This window comes from Dendrobium catenatum, unplaced genomic scaffold (assembly GCF_001605985.2).
Source record: "Dendrobium catenatum unplaced genomic scaffold, ASM160598v2 fragScaff_scaffold_1089, whole genome shotgun sequence".
Classification (NCBI taxonomy): Eukaryota; Viridiplantae; Streptophyta; class Magnoliopsida; order Asparagales; family Orchidaceae; genus Dendrobium; species Dendrobium catenatum.
This window is the reverse complement of record NW_021319551.1, coordinates 178,209-202,158: the sequence shown is the minus strand read 5'-3', so window position 1 is coordinate 202,158 and position 23,950 is coordinate 178,209. Positions and strand designations below refer to the sequence as shown.

General features: G+C 36.3%; 1 protein-coding gene across 5 annotated transcripts; it reads left to right on the top strand.

Moving 5' to 3' along the window:
* Positions 1-1,629: 1,629 nt before the first annotated feature.
* On the top strand, positions 1,630-22,569 carry LOC110098312 (transcriptional corepressor SEUSS). 5 transcript variants are annotated; one of them, XM_020825100.2, is made up of 11 exons: positions 1,630-1,773; positions 1,938-2,024; positions 2,114-3,227; positions 3,336-3,455; positions 3,644-3,692; positions 3,952-4,166; positions 4,255-4,323; positions 4,460-4,554; positions 5,176-5,269; positions 19,818-19,887; positions 21,006-22,569. In XM_020825100.2, exons 3-11 carry the CDS (start codon positions 2,214-2,216, stop codon positions 21,884-21,886), a joined length of 2,607 nt encoding a protein of 868 aa, XP_020680759.1. In that variant the 5' UTR covers positions 1,630-1,773; positions 1,938-2,024; positions 2,114-2,213; the 3' UTR covers positions 21,887-22,569. The 5 variants fall into 5 exon arrangements, with proteins under 5 accessions (XP_020680759.1, XP_028554290.1, XP_020680757.1 ...); XM_028698457.1 differs by having other exon boundaries at positions 1,938-2,050; XM_020825098.2 differs by having other exon boundaries at positions 1,882-2,024.
* Positions 22,570-23,950: the final 1,381 nt, after the last annotated feature.

The following is a 23,950-nucleotide window of genomic DNA, read 5'->3' as shown; positions in this document are numbered from 1 at the left end:
TTATACTATACAATCAAAAAGATATTATAAAAGGAAGGAAAATGTTCATTTCAAATCACACCGTCTCCTCTCTTTTTTCTACTTGAGTCCATAGACTTTCAAATAGCAAGCAAGAGAAGTTGGCTTCTTCTTGGAGGCTCATCTAGATGATAGATTTCACTCTAAAGAAGATGTTGTCACTTACAAGAAGTATCAGGCAGTAACTATTACATAGTCCAAAATAATTAACCAAGAGAATCTGTCTTACTAAGTATTAGATCTATTGGTAGGGATCACACTTCAATTCATTCTTACCTTAGCCTTTTCCTGCAAAACACATCTTTTTCTATAAATTTTTACGAACCTTAGGATTAATACTAAACAACGACATCGCTCTAATACTTTGTATGTAAGCAACCCATATAAATCATTGATCATGACCTTCATGAACATCTCCATCTTTCTTAAACTAGAACTAAAACACATGACATTTCAAATGTAATCAACTATAATTGAATGCAAGGGAATCTCACCATTAGGAATAGCCCCATAAACCATCACCAAGTTCTTGTTATCACATTGGTGTTGAATGCACGTGTTATCCAACACGTCCTTCGACCTTTAATTATCCCTAAAGAAGGAGACACAATCAATATTACGCCACTTCTCTTTTTTTGTGAACATCTAGGCCAATTAAGACAAACTCACACAAATATTACATATATAAGACTCAAATCCAAAATCTCTTAATTGGTAGCTAAAACTCCTAACCAACAGACCAAATGAGCTGCTCATCTCCTTCACTCTCACAAAGGAGAGTTAGAAGTCCTTGCTCCTATTTTATTGGAAGTCAAAAAGTTCTTTTGAATTGTTATTATTGTCTTAGGAAATAGGAGAAGCAACATGGGTAGGAAACTATCCACTAAATAATTACAGTTTAATGTCTACCCTGATAATGATGCACGAAGAACAATACAATTTAGATTTATCATATTTGAAATTATTTTTAATAGAGATAATTTGAAGAAGGAAATCTCCTTAATATAGGAGAGCTTTAAGAATGTTTGAATGAGAAGAGGAAAAAATAAAAGAGGGAATTGAGAAGGGGGGGGATATCTAAAGCACATTTTTTATTTGATTTTTTCTCTCATCTGCAGGCTATCCTCGTAATTTCCCCCAAAAGACGGTTCCGGTGAAGTAACAGGTTAACGGCTACGTTCCGTTACACGAGAATTGGATGGATGCATCATGATGGCCCAACATGCATGCTATCATGCCATTAGGAGGAAGGAGTAGAAGGAGGCGTTATTCGATTTGACTATTTCGGAATTATGGCGCCTCTTTCCCGCACAATTATTTTCTCACCCAAAGCAATAAAGCGTATTATCTGCCACGTGGTCAATTTATCCACGTGGCTGCACAGGGATTCGCGTCAAGCTGGTGAAGGTGAAAATGCAGTGTAAGAAGAAATACACGTAGACTAGAAGAGATAAAGAAAGGTTGGGGAAGGGGAATGAGTCCGCAGACTAATCAAATCTAAGAGAATTTTGACGTCCGCAAGGACTTCATGAACGCTTACTCGCGCTTCTCTCTCTCTCTCTGTTCCACAGAACATTTTCGCTAAAATATAGTTAAATTAAGGGGAAAAAAATATAGTTAAATTAAGGGAAAAAAAAAAAAAAACAGGTGGGTGAGAGCTCGGCGAAGCCGGAGCAGTAATCGGCGGCAAGGAGAGGAACTCTAACCCTATAATTTGAAGCGGGAAGTGGAGCTAAGACTACTTTCCTGCGGAAGGTGAGAGGTCGGCGGCAGCAACTCCATTTCTATTGCTGGCTAGGAAGATTTTGTTCCCTCCTAGTTTTGATGGGAGGTTTTCGTTCTTATTGTTCTCCATTTGCTTAGCTATTACCATTAATTAACTTTGGCGGCCGGGTGGAAATTTTGGGTGGATTGGGAAGATGCCTGCGCCGAAATGTTTCCCTTCGGGTTTCAGCAGGCCGAGTGGACGAGTGGAAGGCGGAGGTCTATGCTGGTGTTTTTGGAAGGTTGATTATTTTTTTGGGAAGCGAAGGTATTCTTTCTGTTGCGCATTTTCCCGTATTTTAGAATATATGAATGCTGTTTTGTCTTACAGGACACCCATTTTCAACCCGGATTTTGGCTGCTAAATCTTTGACGTCATATGGCTTTTAGCTGTTAAGATCGTGCATCTTCTTTTTTCTGAATCCTGAAAGATGATTCCGTCTGGCTCACCTACTCCAATTGGTGGAGCTCAGTCAGTTGGTCCATCCCTTATGCGGACTAATTCCAGCATTCTTGGAGGAGCTCATAATAATTCCATCCCATCTCAAACCTCTTTCTCCTCTCTTGGAATGCCCCGAGCCCAATTTAACAGCAATGATTTGCTAAGCAACATCTCCAACGTGTCATCTTTTCTAAACCACTCGTTTGGGAACGAACTAGTTCCTTCAGGAGGATTTGACATGCCTCCATTGAATATAAAGCAGCAAGGAAGCACCGGAGCTGGAGTTACAGAGACCATTGGTCATACGGAGACTATTACCATACCTTTCACTACCTCATCTGGCTCAATATATGGACAGCAGTTTCAGAAACCCTCGACCAATCAGCATGGCTTGGATCATCCTCAGTCCCAGCAGCGTGATGGACTGCAAAAATTTCAGCATCAATTCTCACTTGCACGCAGCCAGCAACAGCAGCTCTTGGAAGGGTTGACTAACATGAACAATATGCCTTCAGTTAAGTTGGAGCCTCAGATGGTTTCTGGAGACCAGAATGGTTCAGTACAACAGTTGCAAGCTCTCCGAAATATGGGTACAGTAAGAATGGAGCAGCAACAGCTGCAATCTTTGAGGAGTTTAGCCCCAATTAAGACCGAACACCAACTCTCTGACCCTTCAGTTCTTTTGCAACAACAACCCCAACTCCTCCAGTTGTCTAGGCAATCTTCTCAGGCTGCAGCTCATATGAGTATTTTACAGCAGCAACAGCAACAACAACAGAGGTTGCTGCAGCTTCAGCAGCAGCAACAGCAGCAACAGCAGCAGCAGCAGCAGCAGCAACAGCAAATTGTTAATAACCTTCCCCGGCAAAGGTCACACTTGCAGCAACAGCTTCATCAGCAGAGTTTATCGGTTAGACCACAGGTGAAGCCAACTGGCTATGAACCTGGCGTCTGTGCTCGAAGATTAACCCACTATATGTATCACCAACAGCACAGGCCAGAGGTTGATGACATTACATTCTTTAAGTATTGAATCTTTCTATGTAAACATATGGATTGAATGAACCTATTTCAATTGTGCTATGTTCATGTTTTTATCTTATTGGTGCAGGACAACAATATCGAGTTTTGGAGGAAGTTTATCAATGAGTACTTTGCTCCAAATGCCAAAAAGAGATGGTGTGTTTCTCTTTATGGAAGTGTTCGCCAAACAACTGGCGTTTTCCCTCAGGTTGTTCAGCTAATGATAAAGCACGATTAATTCTCATTGTTTTTTGTGGCTTACTGTATGAGATGTTGACATTAAAGTCTTTGCTTTTCTTGCTGCACCTCGCCTTTTACTTCTTAGTGATAGCAGAAATTTTGATATAAATTTTGTGATTTTATTACTAGTTGAGTTTTTTTCATGATGTTTTTAAGGATGCGTGGCATTGTGAGATATGCAGTTGTAAGCCTGGCCGGGGTTTTGGTACGTATCATTTTCATCTATGCTCAAAAGTCTGGCATCACATTTTGGAGATGACTAAGGTTTCATTTGGGACAGCTTTCTTACTATTTCTTAAAGTAACTTTTTAGTACAGAAAATAAAATCTTTCCACTAGAAAGCTGCTTTAAGAAGCAGTAAGAAAGTCATCCCCAACAACGCCTAAATTTGGAAACTGATGCCTAAACTTCATTTATAATTTAAACTTATTTGTAACAGTACTGTTTTTGGCTCATAATAACAGAGACAACTGTGGAAGTTTTGCCTAGACTATGCCAGATTAAATATGCTAGTGGTACTTTGGAGGAACTTCTTTATGTGGACATGCCCCATGAATATTTGAATGCATCTGGTCAGATTGTCCTTGATTACGCTAAGGCAATTCAGGAGAGTGTTTTTGAACAGTTACGTGTGGTACGTGACGGTCAACTGCGGATTGTTTTTAATCAGGATCTAAAGGTAGTCATTACACTTATTCTCCTTTTACTCCAGATTAGTTGTTTGAACTTAATGTGGAAGCTTCAGCTGACTCTTGGTTGTCTTATAGATTGCTTCTTGGGAATTCTGTGCTAGACGTCATGAGGAACTTATACCTAGAAGAACAATAATACAACAGGTGTAATTTTTATAATGTCTAGATGTATTTTAACTTTGGAGACTAACTAGTCATTAGTGCCTGTTGTTGCTTTTTAAGCCTTCCTTTTGTACTTATTTATTTATATTTCATAGCTAAAATAACTTTTTTCATGCAGGTTAGTCAACTTGGGGCAGTTGTACACAAGTATCAAGCTGCTGCTCAAAATGCATCCAACTTATCCGCACAGGATTTACAAATTGCTTGCAATTCGTGAGTCTTCTACCTTTTCCTATGCTCGCATATATGAGTGCTGATGCAAATCTACGTGATGTCCCAGGCAGTTTGAGTTTGTTCTGTAAGCATTTGAAAATTGCAAAGAGGTTTCCAGTTTAAAAGAAAATGGATGAATCTAACGGGAATGACCATCTTTCAATTCCTCAATAATTAACACAATTATCATCTCTCCAGATTTTATCTGCCTATTAAACTTGTCTTCATTTTTTGTTAATTTTTTAAATGATGGGTTACCTTGAAGTATGTTACTGTATTCTCTGGTATACGTTTTCATGGACTAAAGGAAGTCCTGGCGTTTAATCATGTGGTTTTAACTTAAGTCATTCATTGAATTCATAGGTTGAGGGGCTGTAGGATTGGAAGTTAAATTAATGTAGCATCTCATATGCACTAATTTTGATATGATATTTGTTAGGGTTTTTTGGAATGATCAATACTGTAATTTTAGAATTGTGCTAATGAACCTACTGGGTGATCGTTGTGTTCTAGTAACTTGTTTTGTTTACTATTTTTCTTTTTCTCCATTTGTACTGTTGAAATTTGTCACATTGGATAGTAAATCTTATTTCATTGATGTTTCATGCAAATGTGCACTAGGTTTGTTGCATCTGCCCGTCAATTGGCCAAAGCTCTAGAAGTTCCATTGGTAAATGATTTGGGATACACAAAAAGATATGTACGTTGCCTTCAGGTAGGTCACTAAGTATTTGCATCTTAACTTGGTTCCATCTTTGGTCATCTGATTTAGGTCTATTTTTCAAATTAATTTATAGTATTTTTTTCGGTTTGTTTATTAATTGCTGATGCATGATTTTTTTTTTTTTTCGATTCTGTTGAAATTAGTATTGAGATTTGTATGATGAAACATCGATGCCTATATGTCATTTTGCAATGAAGTCCGCAATGTCTTCAGTTAGGAGAATCCGAGCTACCTCGAAGCGCACAGCTGCAGAAACTGCCTGTGCATATCATCTATGTAGGATGTCACTTGCATTTCATCTACAATAAGCATTGGCTAAAGTTTATTTTGGTAAACATCCAGTCATTTGTTTAACAGTACTTACATTTAGATTTGACGTCCATTTTTGAACGTTTTGTGCAAAATTTATGCTGCATGGAGCAGTGAACTTGTGCCTTGTTAAGGAGTAGTAGAACTTCGCAGAGTAACACACTCTTAGAGGGATACTCCTTGTAGGTGGACATTGGCACCTTCTATAAATGGTTTAGATGCCCCTTCAATTTTCTAGGAGGAATAAATTGGTAACCTAATTCATCACCATCTATTGGAGTTGGTTTTGAAGTGGATTTGCATCGCACGTGGAATACTTAGCTTAATAGAACTGAGCTAATCAAACACCAATAGAGCCTTTTGATATGCAAATAGTGGAGTATAATTTCTCAATTTGACCATGGTTAACTTGAAATTATATGAGTTTTTTTTTTCCTTTGTTTTGTGATGCTAGAGGATTGTCCATTATCTTTTTATTTTGGTTCAACTAATGTACTCATAAAATTAAATTTTAATTAATTTGGCGATGACTTGAACATCAATCTTGAGATGGTGATAATAGCTCATTGATTTTTTAGAGGATCCATGACATCTATTGAAATCTAAAAATCCTTGAATTGAATGAAAGTTTATTTATAATTTTTGTGAAGTGTGTATTGAACTTTTTTCAAAACTTTCCTTGAAGATATCAATAATGGATAGTGCAGATTAGGCCCTCTCATGATAAACTTATATTGAATGATGCTTTTGTTGGGTTGACCCAACTAATTACCTGAACTAAGGCTAAACCATGTGATTGATGGTGGTTTGACAATGGTCGTCGCTGACAATATCTTTGATCAATGATCTGAATACATAATTTCATATCTCAAGCTAGAAACATATTAGCGGTGACATATTGAAGCTTCAATGGCTAGTGACAATGCCCCACCTTTAGTATGGATTGGTACCCTCCTTTAAAGGGCATTATTTCTATAATCCATTCGAGAAATGTGACCTATGGATTGCGATGAGTTTAGGGAGCCCCAAAATTTTCAGGATAATTTTCTCAATTCAAATTGTGCTCAAGGCTATCAAATGCCAATGTTATATCACTTTCGATGAGAGCTTTTAAGGGGAAAGGTGGAATTCCTCATTATCCATGACAAGGAGGTCATAGTGGTTATGGGGATATTTATCAAATAAGCTCTATGTAGCGAACTTATTATACTATCTCAAAAGATAAAAATATAATTTCCAATACACTCATATAATGAATACAAATTTTGTTTAAAAAAGATTTTTGTAATTGAGTGCTGCATAAAGAATAATATACTACTTCAAGAATAGAATTAAAATTTTTTTATGGACTTGAAAATAAAAATTCTTATGATTTTGAAAAGAGAATTTTTAAAAGGAGCATGGGACATTGCATATTTAAGTGGAGAAGCACGGTTACTAGAAAATTTGTAAAGAAGCAGATACGCTAAAGTATGTGGCGTATTCCTTGAAATATTATAATGAAATGCTTTGATTCATATGAAATTAAAGTAATTATTAGAAATTAATTTTCACATTAATAATATATAATTATAATATTTTCTAATGCTTAATAATTTAATATATATTAATTTCTTGGAACATGAACTTATGCCTATCATCTAGTTATGGGAAAAATATTATATTAGCTAAAAAAATATTATGCGCTTTTGTTAATGTTTAAAGTATAAATAAAATATCCTTGGCATTGATATTAAAATATATTGACATATTAAAAAATTGACTATCAACAATAATACATTACAAGCAATATTGTTGAATATAATACCTCCAAATTTTATTTAAGATTTATGTGTATCATCTTATTTTGGTAGCATGTCACGATTGTTGTTATATTTTTTAGGAGAGTTGTGTATTGCGGAGGAGTTCACACCGACATGTATTGGTGGAAGAAATTAGCGGCTCCTCGTAGATGAGAATATCTCACTTGCAATGTTGAAACAACGAATTATGTGTGCACTTAGGATAAATTCAACAGCAAATTGTTAACCTAACATGTGGCCTCCGTTATAATGGTGACTATTGTGCGACACATGTCACTGATGATGAGGTTTGTGAGTTCATGTTGATGGAGGGTAGAACTCATATTGTAGTGTACATGAAGGTTGAAGAAATAAGAAAATGTCGATGTTGTCAATCCATCAACTCAAGTGCATATGTGAGTTTTAACAACCCTATTTCATGCTGCTTAATTGGGTACCTTCTTGAACATTGATGACCCTAAATAAAATTTAATTTAACGTAGGCCCACTACAACATCTGTTGACTTACGGGACGGTGGAAGAGCGAATATGATAGATGTGGAATATGACTTTCATGGTCGCCTTAGTTTGTCCGAGCAACCAACATTTGTGCAATTATAGTTGTCTTCATGTACTAGTGTGAGTGAACGTCCATGTTTGATTAGATCTAATTATAATACATTTGAAGACAATCAGATGTCCGGGCCATACATATAGTAGACCTCCTAAAATAAAAATATCATGACAAATGGTTACGAGGTGGATAACGACGAAGTAGATGCATACAAAATTATGGATAATGGTAATACTGATTCATCTCATGGTGATAGTCAACCTGAATCAGATACACTTGAATCCATGAAGAATTATAACAATGAGAAAAATAATGGTATGGAATTCATTGGATATCATACACGATGAAACCTAGCTGGGTTAGAGGCGATAGTTGCAAATAATGAATTCACAGAAACCGTTCAAATCACTCAACAATGGGATGGTGACGAACAATTTGATGTTCTAATGTGAATATAGTTAGCTCATCAGAAGCAAATATTTCAACTGAATTATATGAAGGTCAAATTTTTCATACTAAGGAAGACCTTCAAGTTATGCAGAATGCTCACTATGTCAAATCAACTTCCAACAAGAGTCGTCTCACTATCACATGTGCCCAACATGACAATCCGCATAGGTCATGCCTTTGGCGCTTATATGCAGCACAAAGTAAAAGACTAGGTGGTCTTTAAAAAGTAGCAACATGTGGTCATCCACATACCTGCACCCACTTTATAATGGTTGCTGGCCATCACAATTGCACTTCTAAGTTCATATGCAAGCACATCATGCCAATCATACGCCAACAACTTGATATGAAGCCAAAGGAGATAATTGTTAGAATGGAGTCAAACTTTGAAATAAAGATCTCATACATTAAGGTGTAAGATGAACATAGAAAAGCTATTGAAGCAACATTTGGTAGCTACAAAGATTCTTACCGTTCTCTACTCCGTTTCATGGAAGCTATACACTTATCCCAACCAGGCACAGTCTACAATGTTCAGTTGGTTGGAGGCGCATGATTCAAGGCACTATTTTGGGCTTTCGGTCCATCCATCTATGGGTGGCAAGAGTGTTGGCCTGTGCTTAGCCTGAATGGGACTTTCTTGCTTGGAAAGTATCATGGGACCCTCCTTTTAGCTGTAGGAATCGATGGGAATGGTGGACTATTTTCGTTGTCTTCCATAGTTGTTGAATCAGAGAGAAACGATTTATGTGTTTGGTTCCTACAAAACCTACATGATTTACTTGGAGTAATGAAAGGAGTAATGAATGAGCGTGCTAATTTGTGCATAATATCTAATAAGTATCCAGGCCTTACAAGAGGATGCCGGAAAATTTTCCACAATGCAGTTCATAGATACTATCTTCGTCACTTGCATGAAAACTTTTAAAAATGTATACATCGACTAGCTATTCCCGACAATGAAGGTCTTAGCAACAATATGTACTTAGCCGGAAATATGGAGGGCATATCATACTTCAATCGCATGATGAACCACATAATAACTGTTAAGCAAGAAGCCTATGACTGGTTGATACAACATGATGTAAGTAAGTGGCTGTTGTTGTTCGAGGATGGATGTCGGTATAGCATTATGACTACCAATGCCTCAAAATGTTTTAATGTAGTTCTTAAGCGTGCTCGTGGCCTTCCTGATGTAGGATCCTGCACAAAATGGTTTCTAGCAGCAAGAAAAGATCAATGAAACAATAAATGTGTTTGTATAACTTTCAAAAACTGAGTAGTTCTTCTCCTTCCCTACCTTAAGTAATGCCTTCTCCACTCAAAAACTATACTAAAGAAATTACTGAAATAAAAAAGAGCACCTGAGCTCTAACGGCCTAAAGCAATAATTAAAGGAATATTCTAACTAACTGTCATACTTGGGATATGATGGTCCGCAGGTCCAACGCTCCAAAGATGCTCCGCATCACTTCCAATATAAGGTTTGGTTATGGCTATCTACAATAACCTATCTCATTATTCATGAGCGGTCCGCAAAAGCTGATAAATGATTAGAGGTAGGGGAGTTTAACTTTCTTTCCCATACAACAATTCTGTTACAATGAGCCGAACGTGAAGCACGTAGGTGCCCTGAACCAATTATGTAAACAGAAAAGAATTTGAAGTTGTGGATACATCATCCCGATTACATAAAGTAGAGATACTAACATCAGACACTTGTACATGCACATACATGAAACCACAATTATATCATGTGCCCTTGTGTTCATGTGCTAGTGGTTGCCGGGTTTAGGCGATGGGATCATAATGCCTTCATATCAAAATACTTCACCCTAAACTCATATAGGGCAACGTACTCCAAATTATTCCATGTTGTTCTCCCCAAGGAAGTTTGGCCCACCTTCAGTGAACAACACGACATCATTCCGTTGATTGCACCGGCTTTTAGGCGGCGTGTTGGTAGACCCAGCTCAAATAGATTTCATAATACAATGGATGAAGCGCCCTCAACCTCAAACAAGACTTATGGAAATTGCAAAAAAATAGTCACAATATGGCTACATGTCCATATAATCCTTCATCATCCAGGTTATAAAGATAAAATCAATTTTTTTTAATGCTAATACTAAATGCATATTCATGATTTTGATATATAACCAGCTTAAATTACATAAAATTTTGTACACATATGACCGACAAATCTAGACGTGCTCATTCTGTCCTGCGCACAACTCATCACAATGTTACAAAAAATAGTTTGCCAGTATATGAACTTAGAGGTGCAATGATTGGCATGATGTGCCTGTATATGAACTTAGAGGTGCAATTATGATGGCTAGCAGCCATTATAGGGTGGGTGCAGGTATGTGGAGGACTTTGATAGATCTAAGGGTAGTATATTTGCTAGAGTTGTTACGGAGACAACAATAAACCAAATGGTTGCAAAGGTGGATGATGGTTAAGGCTTTGATAGATCTAAGGGTAGTATATTTGGGAGACTAGTGATATAGACAACAATAAACTTAATGGTTGCAATGGTGGATGATTGAAGGCAATTGCTTGCAAGCTGCATATAATGATTCGAGTACACATGGCATTTGGTTGAAAAAAAAGGTTTTTTGATGTTGGTGCAAGAGGTGACTTGATGTTGATAGGAGGGCAATGTCATTTAGTGCCATTTAGGGGAGGTTATTGTCCATATCATCGCCAATTAAAGTAGGGGATAGGTACGCTAAAATTACTTTACCATCATGGTCGTGGAGATACTCTAAAATTATGAATGTTATTTGGAGTTCCAATATTATCTTATGAAGTAGATGTTTATTAACTTTGTGTTCTTTGATGTTATCTGGAAGCATACACGTTAATGGCACAACATGGCGCTCGTAATGACATACGATGTGGCATACATATGGTGTTATTTGCTTGGCGCGGTGTGGTGCTTCAAATTAGCGCAGGCTATTTGCGCAATACATGGGCATTGTTGAAGGCGCAAATGGTGCATGCTATTTTCTTAACATGTTATAAATTTCAAATTATAAATGATAATTAAATATTTTATGGTTTATATATTAATATCATAATTAATTATTTATTAATTAATCATCAAATTAATGAAATATAAAAAATTTAAGTGGTTTAATTTTTTCGTAGGATTTAAAGCTATCATTTTTGCTGTGTGGCGGGATTTAGGCTAAATCCTGCTCAAAACTATTAATATAAGTTTTTGTATGATTTAAAATTGTTATTTTTACTGTTTGATAGGATATTTATGCTTAAGCTGTATTTTAATCAGCCTATTATTTGCTATTTAATGATATTTAATATTAATAAATATATAATTTTTAATTATTTCAAATTGTGCATCATGTTTAAAATGGCGTCCGCCATGTTGTGTGCCATGGCTCCATGAAGAATTTTGTGCCGTGGTGCGTCATTCACCATTGAAAAGTATATGTGGAAGTCATGCTTCTTTTATAAGGAAGAGAGTTTATTTAGGTGTATCTTACTCTACGACAAAGGTCTTAAGGAATGCTTAAAGATGCCAGACCAAATTATTTGGGGGTCGCATTTGCCTCTAGTAGGTGAAACTTGATACTTGTTTGCTTTCGTCTTATTACATCTTCCATGCTATGCAAATTTTATTTGTATTTCATATCACTTCTAAAATATGGAAAGTCGGCTGCTACAAGATATTCCAAGTGAAATCCTTGATTGAGCTTTAAATTAGATTTCTTACATTTTTTTAAGCAAACATGTGAAGATCCTATATTTTGAGGTCATTCCTTAATGGTTACTTGTCAATATTGAGTAGGTTAAAGAAACTCTTTGGCACTGTCAACTTATTTTTTTATCAGATACGCCACATAAATTTGACACTTGATGTTTGTTCCTTATATGGGATTGAGCGTTGATGGATAATTCAGACTTTGATGCAATTATTGGTTGTAACAAGAGAGATTCACATGACGATAGCCATGCTTAGAACATTGGCATGAATACTCTTTTGAGATTATAATCTGAACTTTCATAGTCTTGACTTGTTTCATGTGGAGTTACTATAGTTTGTTATCATGATGGTCTATGAGAGAGAAATAACTTGGTTAATGATGTTAAGACAGGTGATGTTAAAATTCCTTTGTATAGACAGTTATCAATTATTATGTTTGCTAAATGATGAAGGTAAGAAGGCTTCACACAAATGATGTCAAATTATTCGATGTAAAAATTCAAGCTGATAGAGTGACTATATGATTGTCGTTACCTTTTTTGATCTCATGTACACAAACATTCAAGTAGAAAATTCAATATAAGATTTTTTTTTTGTTATGTATAAAATTTAAGAAGGGAAAAAATATTGAGCCGTGTCTAGTTGAACAATGCCACCAGTATAAAAAATCTAGAAAATATCACCTTTTTCTATAATTGATGGTAAATTCTATGTAGAAGAATGGGTTGTTGTGGTGGTTGATAAACTAGAAAGGCTGTTGTAGGTGATGATTGTGGCATAGGTTTTGTAGAATATGATAATGACAGAAGGGAAGGTTCTGATGTAAATTTTGTAGATGATGACTGAAGCAAAAGTCAAGGTTATAACATCGGTTTTGTGGGTGGGTAATGACCATGTCAAAATTTTTAGAGGTGGCGCAAGTCTTTTTGGTGATTGTTATATCATAGGGCTTAAGGAGAGGAGGACAATTATTACTTAGATCTTACTGGAGATACATGCTATGCAAGTCTTATTGGAAATGACTATGACGCAGGTGTTGAGGAAGATGACATCGGTACAAACATTAATAAAGTTGCAAAATGTCTTGATGCAATAATGGCTGAGACAAATAAAGTTGCGGTGCATGTTTTGATGTAGTGATGACTGTGATAAAAATAAAGGTTGTTGCACATGTCTTGATTTAGCTAGACTGTGATGCTAATAAAGGTTGCAACATAGGATTAAGATGAAGATGACAATTCATGTTTTCTGAAAGAATCAAGGTTTTTGAACTTAGAAAATTCATAAAATGTATTGAATAAGGTGGCTGGTATTCCTTGTAATAAAAACAACCAATAGGGCATATCACAACATCTCATTATCAAAATATGATCTAATGAGACTATCTAAATTGGTTGGCCTTGCCCACCTAGACCCGATCTGACTTAGGTGGACGGTAGCCACCACCACCGAAGATGTATCTAATAAATTATTTGAATATATTATATTTTAGATCTCGGTGTTACATCTTTCTTGATGGTGATGTTTTGATGATCAAATTAAATGTAATTGTTGAAATCCAGCCGATGTTGAAATCCAGCCGTTCCTAGTACAAAGAATCCAACGGACACAAAGATCAATCCGTGGGATACTCTCATGGATCACGCCATAATGAGGGAACGAATTTAGGAAAGATTTTATTCTCTTATTTGTGTATTAAATCTGCAATTTATTATTTCCGCATTTGGACTCTTGTATAGATCTATAAATAGGGAAAATTGTGATGAATAAGAACAAGCTTTTCCCTCTCAAATTCTCTAGTTTTAACAGTAATAATTTTGAGAAACATCATTATGAATTTAAGGTCAAATGAAATGATGTCACAATATTCCACCATTACTACATGAACAAGTTCCTCTTCTTGAACGGAGCATTTTGTAAATATTTCATGAACTGCTAGTTGTTGACCTCTAACCATTTACCTACCCACCTTGATGGTTCCCACGATCCACGTTCGACCAAATGATGCAGTTGTCGCTCCTCACAACTATAAACTCTCCACAAGCCACTATCTCTTGTTCTCACAAACTCTCAAATGCACAAAACACCATATCTCTCAACCTCAAACTCCCGCACGCTGAAGCCGCTCCTACCGAAGCCCGCCACCATCGAATCGACCTGACACTAACTCGAACCAGCCTCCCACAAGCAGAAGCGTAACCAGCTGAACCTGAAGCCCACTCCATTCTGCAAGAGGACCAAGTCGAAGCCCATACCTAGACTACAACTTTCGATCCACTTCCAACCAAACTAGGCCGACCCGCTCCGACTCCAGACCCAGCTGCAGCCGTAGCCCGCTACCTCCATTCTCCGTTCCAGCATAGTCGCCCGAGTGCCGACCGACTTGCTACATGTCCGACTTCCACACATCTTGCCGATCTCCAACCGCCAATTCCGCCTAATGTCACACAACCCGACTCTCGTCGTCTCTTCAGTGCCTGACTGTCGAACCCAACTCGACTTTCTTCCGTCTGCCATCTCTTTCTCTCTCTATTTATGTGTGTGTGTTTAATTTAAAAAAAGGGAAAGAGATAATAACAAAAAGATTTTAAATAGGTGTCGAAGACCTGTGCGTCGACCTTAGGTTCGATCAAGCATGAACAAATTAAAGCCCCAGCGCCATTGATCTTTGATCTGGGCTGGAAGATCTTTTAAATTGAAGGTCTCGCACACTTGTATCTTAGATCCTAGTGAGATGATTGCTAATTCAAAGACTCCACGCCGTTGTATTTTAGATCTGAGCAGGTAGAGTCAAAGGCTAGTGTCTCTCAACCTCCCCTCGCAAAGATGGGACATCGGGAGGCTGTCGAAATTGAAACTGATAAATGACATTCACATAATTAATTTAAAACAAAGTCTATCATTTTAAATTAAAATAATAATAATTCTATATGATTTTAATTGATAAAAAAAGGATCACGCGTGAATCATACTCATAATTCCATTTTGGATGGTTGGGATTGAAATCACTTACTTTAAAATAACTTTAATATTGGTGGATTTAATCTTAGGCTCCCAACCATCAATGTGGATTGACTAATTTGGATGAGCTAATTACATAATACAATTACAATGGTCATTGGAAAGGAAGTGAAACCGAAATGAAAATTTAGAGTCCATGTTGCCAATCCTTGATCACATATCACCTACGATATTGGAATTGAAAAAAGTACCAAACTATGATTCTCTGATAATTGGTCGCAAATGACTTGATGATTTTGGCATATGGAAATTTCCAAGAGGGTGTTTTTGACCCAGTTTTCTTCTCCTTGAAGCATAGTCTTTCAAATTATTCCAGTTTCTTTATTTGGCAAGTGAATGCAACTTTTCCTTGCACACAATTTTGCATAGCATATCATGAAGAGCATGCAAAAAACAAATTGCAAAATCTTTCTAGGATCATCATTTGAAGATATGTCAATTTGGATTTTGATTTCTACTGCTCCTAACTTGGTAGACAGCTTGAAGCAAAGGGATTAGGCACAAGTCTAGCTAGATTATGGAAGCTAGCACTCATGACCATATATATATATATATATATATATATATATATATGATCATCTTTGGGGAATATTTTGGACCCTAGGGCTATTGTTGTAGATGCATTGGATGATAGTAGGGTTATGGAAACAAGTGATTGTTTCTTGTATAAATGGGAGCTGCCATTTGGTAGAAAATTGGGAAATCTAAGCTCATCTAGTGTGATATTATAAGCCAATTAAAGGCATCCACAATTCCTAGGCTTGAATCCATATGATAAAGTAGTTTTAATGTTCTGAGATATGATGACTTCCTACAGTTGTTTGATGAAATTCAAGCTCACTAATCAACTTATGCATTTCATAGTTGCTTGAAGTAGTTAGCATTATTTCTAGCAAAATGTAGTTAGAAGAAGCATCTCAAACAGGTTCATTGCCATTACATTATCAAAGAGTTGATAATAAGGAAGAAAACATTACTCTGTTTTACTTTGCTAAAGATAACAATAGTTATGAGAATAGTTGCAGTAGTCTATTGAATAAAATATTAAAAAAAAAAGATTTAGCTCCCAAATGAAAGCTTGATGATGTTGAGCTTCTTACATTTACATCTGAAATGCTACCTGCATGCTCTCAATGGAGATCATACTTCATTGGCACCTACATGTTAATTATGATATAAGTGTCAGAGAAACCCTTGACGAGGAAAGTTTGTATAGACGATGATTGGAAGGTCTTACAGCTAAAGGGAAATATTACTAAACGTAAACCAAATAGTGAGAATATTTCATGGATTTGCGAAAAGTGTTCGAGTACTTCTACAATAGCTATAATATATTATTGAAAAATGCAACCCTTTTCTTCTTCGATTGTCACATTTGATTCATAAATCCAACGATCCGAAAATGTTGCACTGGTCAAATATTCAAGTTTCGTCCTCCTCCTTAGAAGAATTGGAGTCGACCTGACTTGAATTATAAGATGCCTCCTAAAACTCTACAAAATATAGATTATTTTCAAATGAGCTGATGATGGCCGTGTTGACAGAAAATCTCAATTAAAGATAATCTAAAATATCTAAAATGCCTCCCAAATTCCTATGAAAATGCAAGTGATTTTGACGTCACCTTGATGATGGCCTTGTTGACAGTATATTTCAACCGGAGGGGCCAATTCCTAAAAGCCTATAAAATCTTCAAAATCTAGTCACCAAAACTTAAAACTAAAACTCATCCACATTCAGTAATTGTTTGTCATGGGTAGTAAATTCAAAATTAACCTTAGCTCACAAATAGCGAATGTCATGTCAGGTTTATCACTAAGATTTTTCTTCAAATAGTCTCTTGCTAGCAAGGACGTGGGACGTTCCCTCTGATCGGATAGTTTTGTCTCAAAATGACATCATTATATTATGATCACGGCCAAAGCCCGTATGTTCCCTAATGGCTTCAGACCCTTGAGTAATGAATCGTAGTGTATATTCGATAGGTATAAAACTCTCTGTTAGTTAAGGTAGATTCAAATTTATCTCCCTAGACAAACACAATCCATGGTCTATAAGGTATTCTTGGATGAAGCAACCCATGATTACCGGATAAGGTGTCTTCTATCAGGTTGGGTCGACTACCTCCTATGATTAAGTAGACCAGGCACCATGACATCTCGGGATGACGGAACAATGGAATCTTGATTGGGCTTATCTTTATTTCCCCCATCACTTGTTTTAAGTATATGTTGATAAATTTAAAAATCATAAACTTTAAATTCTAATATCAAATTCAAATATTTAATTATGTTGCTATTACTTGATACTTAATACCTACCCACAACTAGTCTTAATCGAAAGTTTTCTCTCGTTATCGAGAGGGGTAATTAACTATAGGGGCTTGCGCCTATAGGAAACCAGAACTCATATTATAAAGTCCTCACAAAATGAGGGCGAAATCTCTAGGTAGTGTCTTATCTAAAATCTAATCTGCCTTTTGAAATTTTACCTGGAACCTAAGCTCGTTAAAACTCTTCGCCATTAACAAAAGAAAAAAAAAAAGAGTGTGGAGAGGCTGGAGTGCAAAATTTTCGGAGCCCACAATGGTCTATGGAGGTTGCAACAAATCAAGGTAGCCTAAATTTTTAGGAAAATTTGCATTGCGAGGAGCTTGCATTTAGGTGATTAAAGGCCATTAGCACAATGCTCTTGATGAGAACTTAATGTGAGGTTAGTTTAATAGGCCCCAGAGGCTGGCCATGGCGATGTTGCCATCATTAATCTCTCTAATTGTTGATTTGAATATACCACATGATAGATCTTGATGCCATGACTTTCTAGGTGGTGATGGAGTTTCAATGGTCAGTGATGCGGACATCCAACGGTGGGCATTAATCAAAGCAAGAGACCAAGATCGACGGCCGAGATCCCTTCATTTTATCTTATTTTATTAATTGTAATTTTTATTTAATTATGCATTTTTCTTTTTTACCGTTAAGGATTTTTTTTTATGTAAGTCTAAGGGGCAAAATTGTCTTTTAGTTTCTTTTTAAGCCTATATATAGAGGCTTATGCTCTTGTATTAGAACATGATGGATTATTAAAAAAAAGAATTAGAGCCTTTTTCTTGATCTCTGTGTGAGTTCTGGAGAGGAAAAGTCCTATGGGAGGACAATCTTGTTTCCACCAGCCGCGGGATGGATTCGGGCTCGTGGATTGAAGTCTCTCGAGGAGGACAACGTAGTACCCACCAGCCGCAGGAAGAGTCCGGGCTCGTGGTTTGTATCGTTTTTATTTTTATTTTTATTTTTTTTATCCGTCCTCTCATCTATAATCTCCATCATTCACCATCTGTTTTTATTTTATTTCGTTTGATTTTGGTTAACTTTTCTTTTGGATCAAACATCAACCCCTCCATCTCCATAGTTGGCCGACCACCTCACCCCTAACCTCTTCCCTCCACAAATTTTGAATTTTGAATTCAAAATAGCCTCTTGATTACCTTCCTAAATTAGATTTTGTTAATTTGGAAAATCATTCAATTTTGAATTCAAAAAATTTTGAATTTCAAAAAATTTCCAATTTAATAAATTCTATATTAGGGAGACTCCTCAAATTACTCTCAATCTGAAATTAATTTCAGATTTAATTCGCCACATACCATTTAATGCTTGATCCACATACGTTGTATGTGGACACTTCTCCTCCCTCTCCATAAGGCCGGCCCCTTCTCTCACCTCCTCTCTAATTAATGCCTCTTCATTAAGGCCCTCAATCAACTCCAATCACCCCTAGTAACCGCCGATCCCCATCCCTCATCAAATCCTAATTAATCCCTTCCCAATTAAGGTGATTTGAAATTCAAATTTTCCCTCCACTTCCCCTTTTTTTTTAAATCTGAAATTAAATTCATATTTTAATTATTCAAATGACCCCTCCCCCATATCCGTTTTGGTATCAAATGGATCATGAATTGGTATGAAGCACAAATCTTTTAGGATGATTTGCAAATGAAGGAGCATGTGCTGAGGGGATCAAATGCAACAATGCACCACTCTTGAGGAGAGCTTAAGGAAGGCCACTCCAGCAAATCCCCAAGTGGTCGGCCACGGCGATGCTCCACTGAGATTCCTCCTTTTCGTGCATGTGGAGAGGCTTTGTGTTGCTCCCTTATGCATACAAGAAAGACTGATGGGGAAAGTTCACATTTAACCCGCTAGTTCAGGGCTTTTGGACATTCAATCTATAAGACAATTTTGTTTCCATGGATTCAACACAAAGGGTTGGATCTTGTAGGCATGATTTCGGTTGTTCTGAGCTTATTTAGTATCTTATTTATCAGTTTCGAACAAACTTAATCATGGTTTAGTTACTGTAAGTTATCTTTGTTGGCTGATGCTCTATGTCGAAGTTTGTGTTTGATTAGATATGGATTTTTATGATTCCAACAATTGTGCTGCCCCTTTAGAGGGAAATTTAGTTAGCGTTCACTTGCAATAGTCTGCAAAGGATTGAATCAACCTGTAAAATTCCGAGGAAGTGTGATGGTAACTTATGAAATCCTACAAGCTTTGATTCAATGAAATTTTCTTTTGATTTCACGAATATGTAAGTTCCTTACTAATTGTGCATTTTATGTTTCCTGAATCCTGATCAATCTTGTTTCATTTGAATGCCAAATTTCATCAGATTTCTGAAGTTGTAAACAGTATGAAGGATTTGATTGATTATAGCAGAGAAACTGACACTGGGCCTATGGGTAAGCTGCTCTTTTAAGTCTCTCATTTTTATGGCCGTCTTATTGATCTAATTCATGCTGCTTCAAAGATGCAAAGTTGCTATGTGAATCTAATTTTATCTGACAAATTTTTAGCTGTCCTTTACTAATCATGCATCTTTTGTAAGGTTTTTACTGTTTTAGATTCTCACAACTCAATTAAGTACATACTATAACAACAATGCATTATAGCTACAGGTGTTGTGGGATATATCCACTCTCCAGGTTTCAGTTTTCTAGAACCGGTTGCAGTACTTTCACCTTTGCAAATGGTGGCTAGGGTTTTAAGCTAACCAGAGCACTCGATGAACAAGTCGATACTTCTTTATTAAGGCTATTTTACGTTCATAGGCAAAGTTTTAAAAACTTGACCTAAGAAGGAACAAATATTTGTTAATTTATTTATTTTTGGTATGTTTGTTGTTTAATAAATAACTCATTAATAGTTCAATACCCTGCATATTTATTGATTTTTTTAATTATTTATTTCATAATTTATTCTAGGTTCTCATATCAAATTTTTAAATATAATTTATACCTTTTTAAACTAGTGTATTCTACATGCATAAATATGATGACAATATTAAGACATATAGTTACTATATAAACTTTTTTTTTTAATAAATAGTTGAACTTTGTCAAGGAATATAAATTATATTTAATAAATTATTCAAATTTAATGAAAATTTATAAATTCATGTATATCATGTAATAAGCCTTATGAGTTTAGCATTAAACTTATAATTAGTTAGATTTGATTAAAACTGGTTCACAGTTCAAACTTTATAATAAAACTAATAAACATGTTTCAATAACATTTCAAACCCGGAACATGTTGAAGCTCAGCTTAAGCTTTATAATAAAATAAATTAATGCTATAAAGCATAGTATTTTGGTTGACTGAGAATCATTTACAGTAGCTTGGCTTTTTAAGTGTTCTTTGCATAATATTACGGTTTCTCGATAATGTCAAGTCATTTGCAAACTGCAACATATATATTTGGAATTTGGAAATATAGATTATTTGACACAGTTACATAAATATGATGTATAATATGACACAACTCAGATCCTGATACTGCATGGATTTTTTCATTCAGATAGCCTAATCAACTTCCCTAAAGGAGCGAATGCTTCTACAGTACCTAACTATCATCAAACACAGCAACTGAAAGAGCAGCAATGCATGGCTCAGAATTTAAACCAAAGTAATCAGAATTTGTCTCATCCAAAGGGCATGCAGATTTCTGCCTGCAATGGTGGTGTTGGAGTCAATAACTCTATTGGTGCTGCAACTTCCATATCTGCATCTACACCAGGCATTAGCAGTATCCTTCTTCAGAACACTATTAGTTCTCGACAAGAAACCCCGATGAGCACAGTAAGTAGCCCATATGGTGTTGGGAATACAGTTCAGATACCATCAGCAAGCTCTTCTGATTCAGCAACACCATCTTCCCTCCTATCCATGGCGCCATCTTCATCAAATAACAATCCAGTTCCAACATCTCATTTCAGTTCCAGAAACTCATTTTCTAGTTTATCTACAACAGAACAGCCATGTAAACAAACACATGAAGCTGATCCAAATGATTCTCAAACCTCTGTCCAGCAGATTTTACATGAAATGTTGATGTCGCCGCACGCAAATGGTGTTAGTACGACGGTAAATGAGCTGAAGGGAATCGGCGGAATCGCACGGGTGGGTCTAACTGGAGGTAACTGTCTGGTTGGAAGTGGCATTGTATCTGGGGCAATGGAGTTTGGGGGGATGAGTGGTGGTATTACTCCCACATCCACAGAAGCTGGAATAAGAGCGGCTATTAACAATAATGCCATGTCAATGAATGGGAGGATTGGAATAAATCATCTTTCGCAGAACTTGGTAGGCATGAACCACCAGCAACAGCAGGATCTGGGAAGCAGATTGCTTGGAAGTCTTGGGGCAGTAAATGGCTTCAATAGCCTTCAGTTTGATTGATGGTTCTGCAGAGATATAGGTGTTTCCAAAGCAATTAGAAGGCTATACAAACGAGAAGGAAATGAACTTGCAATGTACTGCACAGCATTGTCATGGATTTAACATGTTGATCTCAATCAGAGATATTCAGATAGCTTCTGGTAGTTCAAGAAAGCATATAAAATAGAACTGCTTTACCGAATCCATACAAGCTTAGGCTTCGTTTGGGACGGCTTTTTAACTACTTCTTATAGTAGTTTTCTAGTAAAAAATTTAAATTTTTATACTAGAAAGCTGCGTTAAGAAGCAGTAAGAAAACTATTTCAACCGAGGCCTTAGTGTAGCTTTAGAGCTGTTATGCTTATTGTGGAATGGAATTAAAATAGATGTGCATGGCCATCAGAGGATTATGATATGGTGGGAAAAATGCTAAAATATGCTGCAAAGAAATATACAGAGCAAGCTACTTTGTGAAAGAGCATTTTGAGGAAGTGTTTTCCCCTCATCTGAAGGAAGGAATTTTACAAACTCAAGTCCTTAAATCTGATTTGGCCAATGTAAATTTCTATTGATAGTAATCATTTATAGTTGGAATGTATGTGATCGAATTGACATATGATGATGAAACTTTGATGGGAAAGCAGCAAAATACTATAAAGAAAATGTGAGGTTAAGGGTTTATTTGGAATATTTTTTTTACTATCTTATTATTTGTTTTGTTTTTTTCAAGTAGTGCTTATGATTACTATTCTGTTTGACTATTATTTTTTAATTATTTTTATAATTAGAATTATTAATATATGATAACATTAAGAAAGTAGTTGATTCTTTGTTTATAATATTTATTTAAAAAATTATTTGTTTACAAAAAATTTATAATATCTCTGTAAAATATTACAATCATTTCAATTGTTGTTGAATATGGTAATAAAAAATTATATAATTGAGAATTGTATGGCACGTGCAAAATAAAGCTTGAGATGCTATTGGAATAAGAAAGTATGAAAGGCTATGATGGAAAGGGGGTTAGTGCGTCGTTGTTGATGTAAACGGGTTTTTAAAGAGCAATAAAATTAGATTTCTTTTTAAAAAGATTGACGAATAACGCAAAGGATTAAGAGATTCAGCCAACCAAAAATAGCTCTTGACACGGATGTCCTGTGATCGGATGTAGAGGTACGTTCGGCCGTCAATAATATGTCACCATGTGCTCTTACTCTTTATTGCGCGGCCCGACGACTTGATCTGGACCGGAACCCAGGAATGCTAGGTTCACGTATTGCGAGGTATTCTTAGTATTGTTAGGTATTGCTTGGCAATAATGAGAAATACCGTTCTGTGAAGACCAATACTGAGCAATACCGAGTTGTACTGAGTTTTCTAGAAAAACTCGGTACAACTCGGTATTACTCGGTATTTGCTCGGTATTGCTTGGTATTTACTCGGTATTGGTTATTGCCGAGCAGAATTGACCAATACCTTGCAATACCGAGCAAATACCGAGTTTTACCATGTTTTTCTAGAAAAACTTTGGTACAACTCTGTATTTGCTCGGTATTGCTCGGTATTTGCTCGGTATTGGTTATTTCCGCTCTGTGAAAACAAATACCGAGTAATACCGAGAAATACCGAGTTATGCCGAGTTTTTTCTTACCGAGTTTTTCTAGAAAAACTCGGTATTTGCTAGAAATACCAAGTCGTACCAAGTTTTTCTAGAAATACCGAGTTGTACCGAGTTTTTTCTAGAAACTTAGGTACAACTCGGTAGAAAAACCGAGTTTTTCTAGAAAAACTCGGTACAACTCTGTATTTGCTCGGTATTTGATCGGTATTGCTCGGTATTTGCTCGGTATTGGTTGCCGAGCAGAATCGATCAATACCTAGCAATACCGAGCAATACCTAGCAATACCGAGCAATTACCTAGCAAAATCGAGAAATAGCGAGCCATCCTGGGTCCGTTCCGGGTCGGGTTGTCGGGGCGCACGGTAAACAATGAGAACGCATGACGCGATTCTACTTGCGGCCAAACGTAGAGCTACGTCCTGTGATCGGACCAAATAAAAGTTCCTTGACACGAGGTAAAG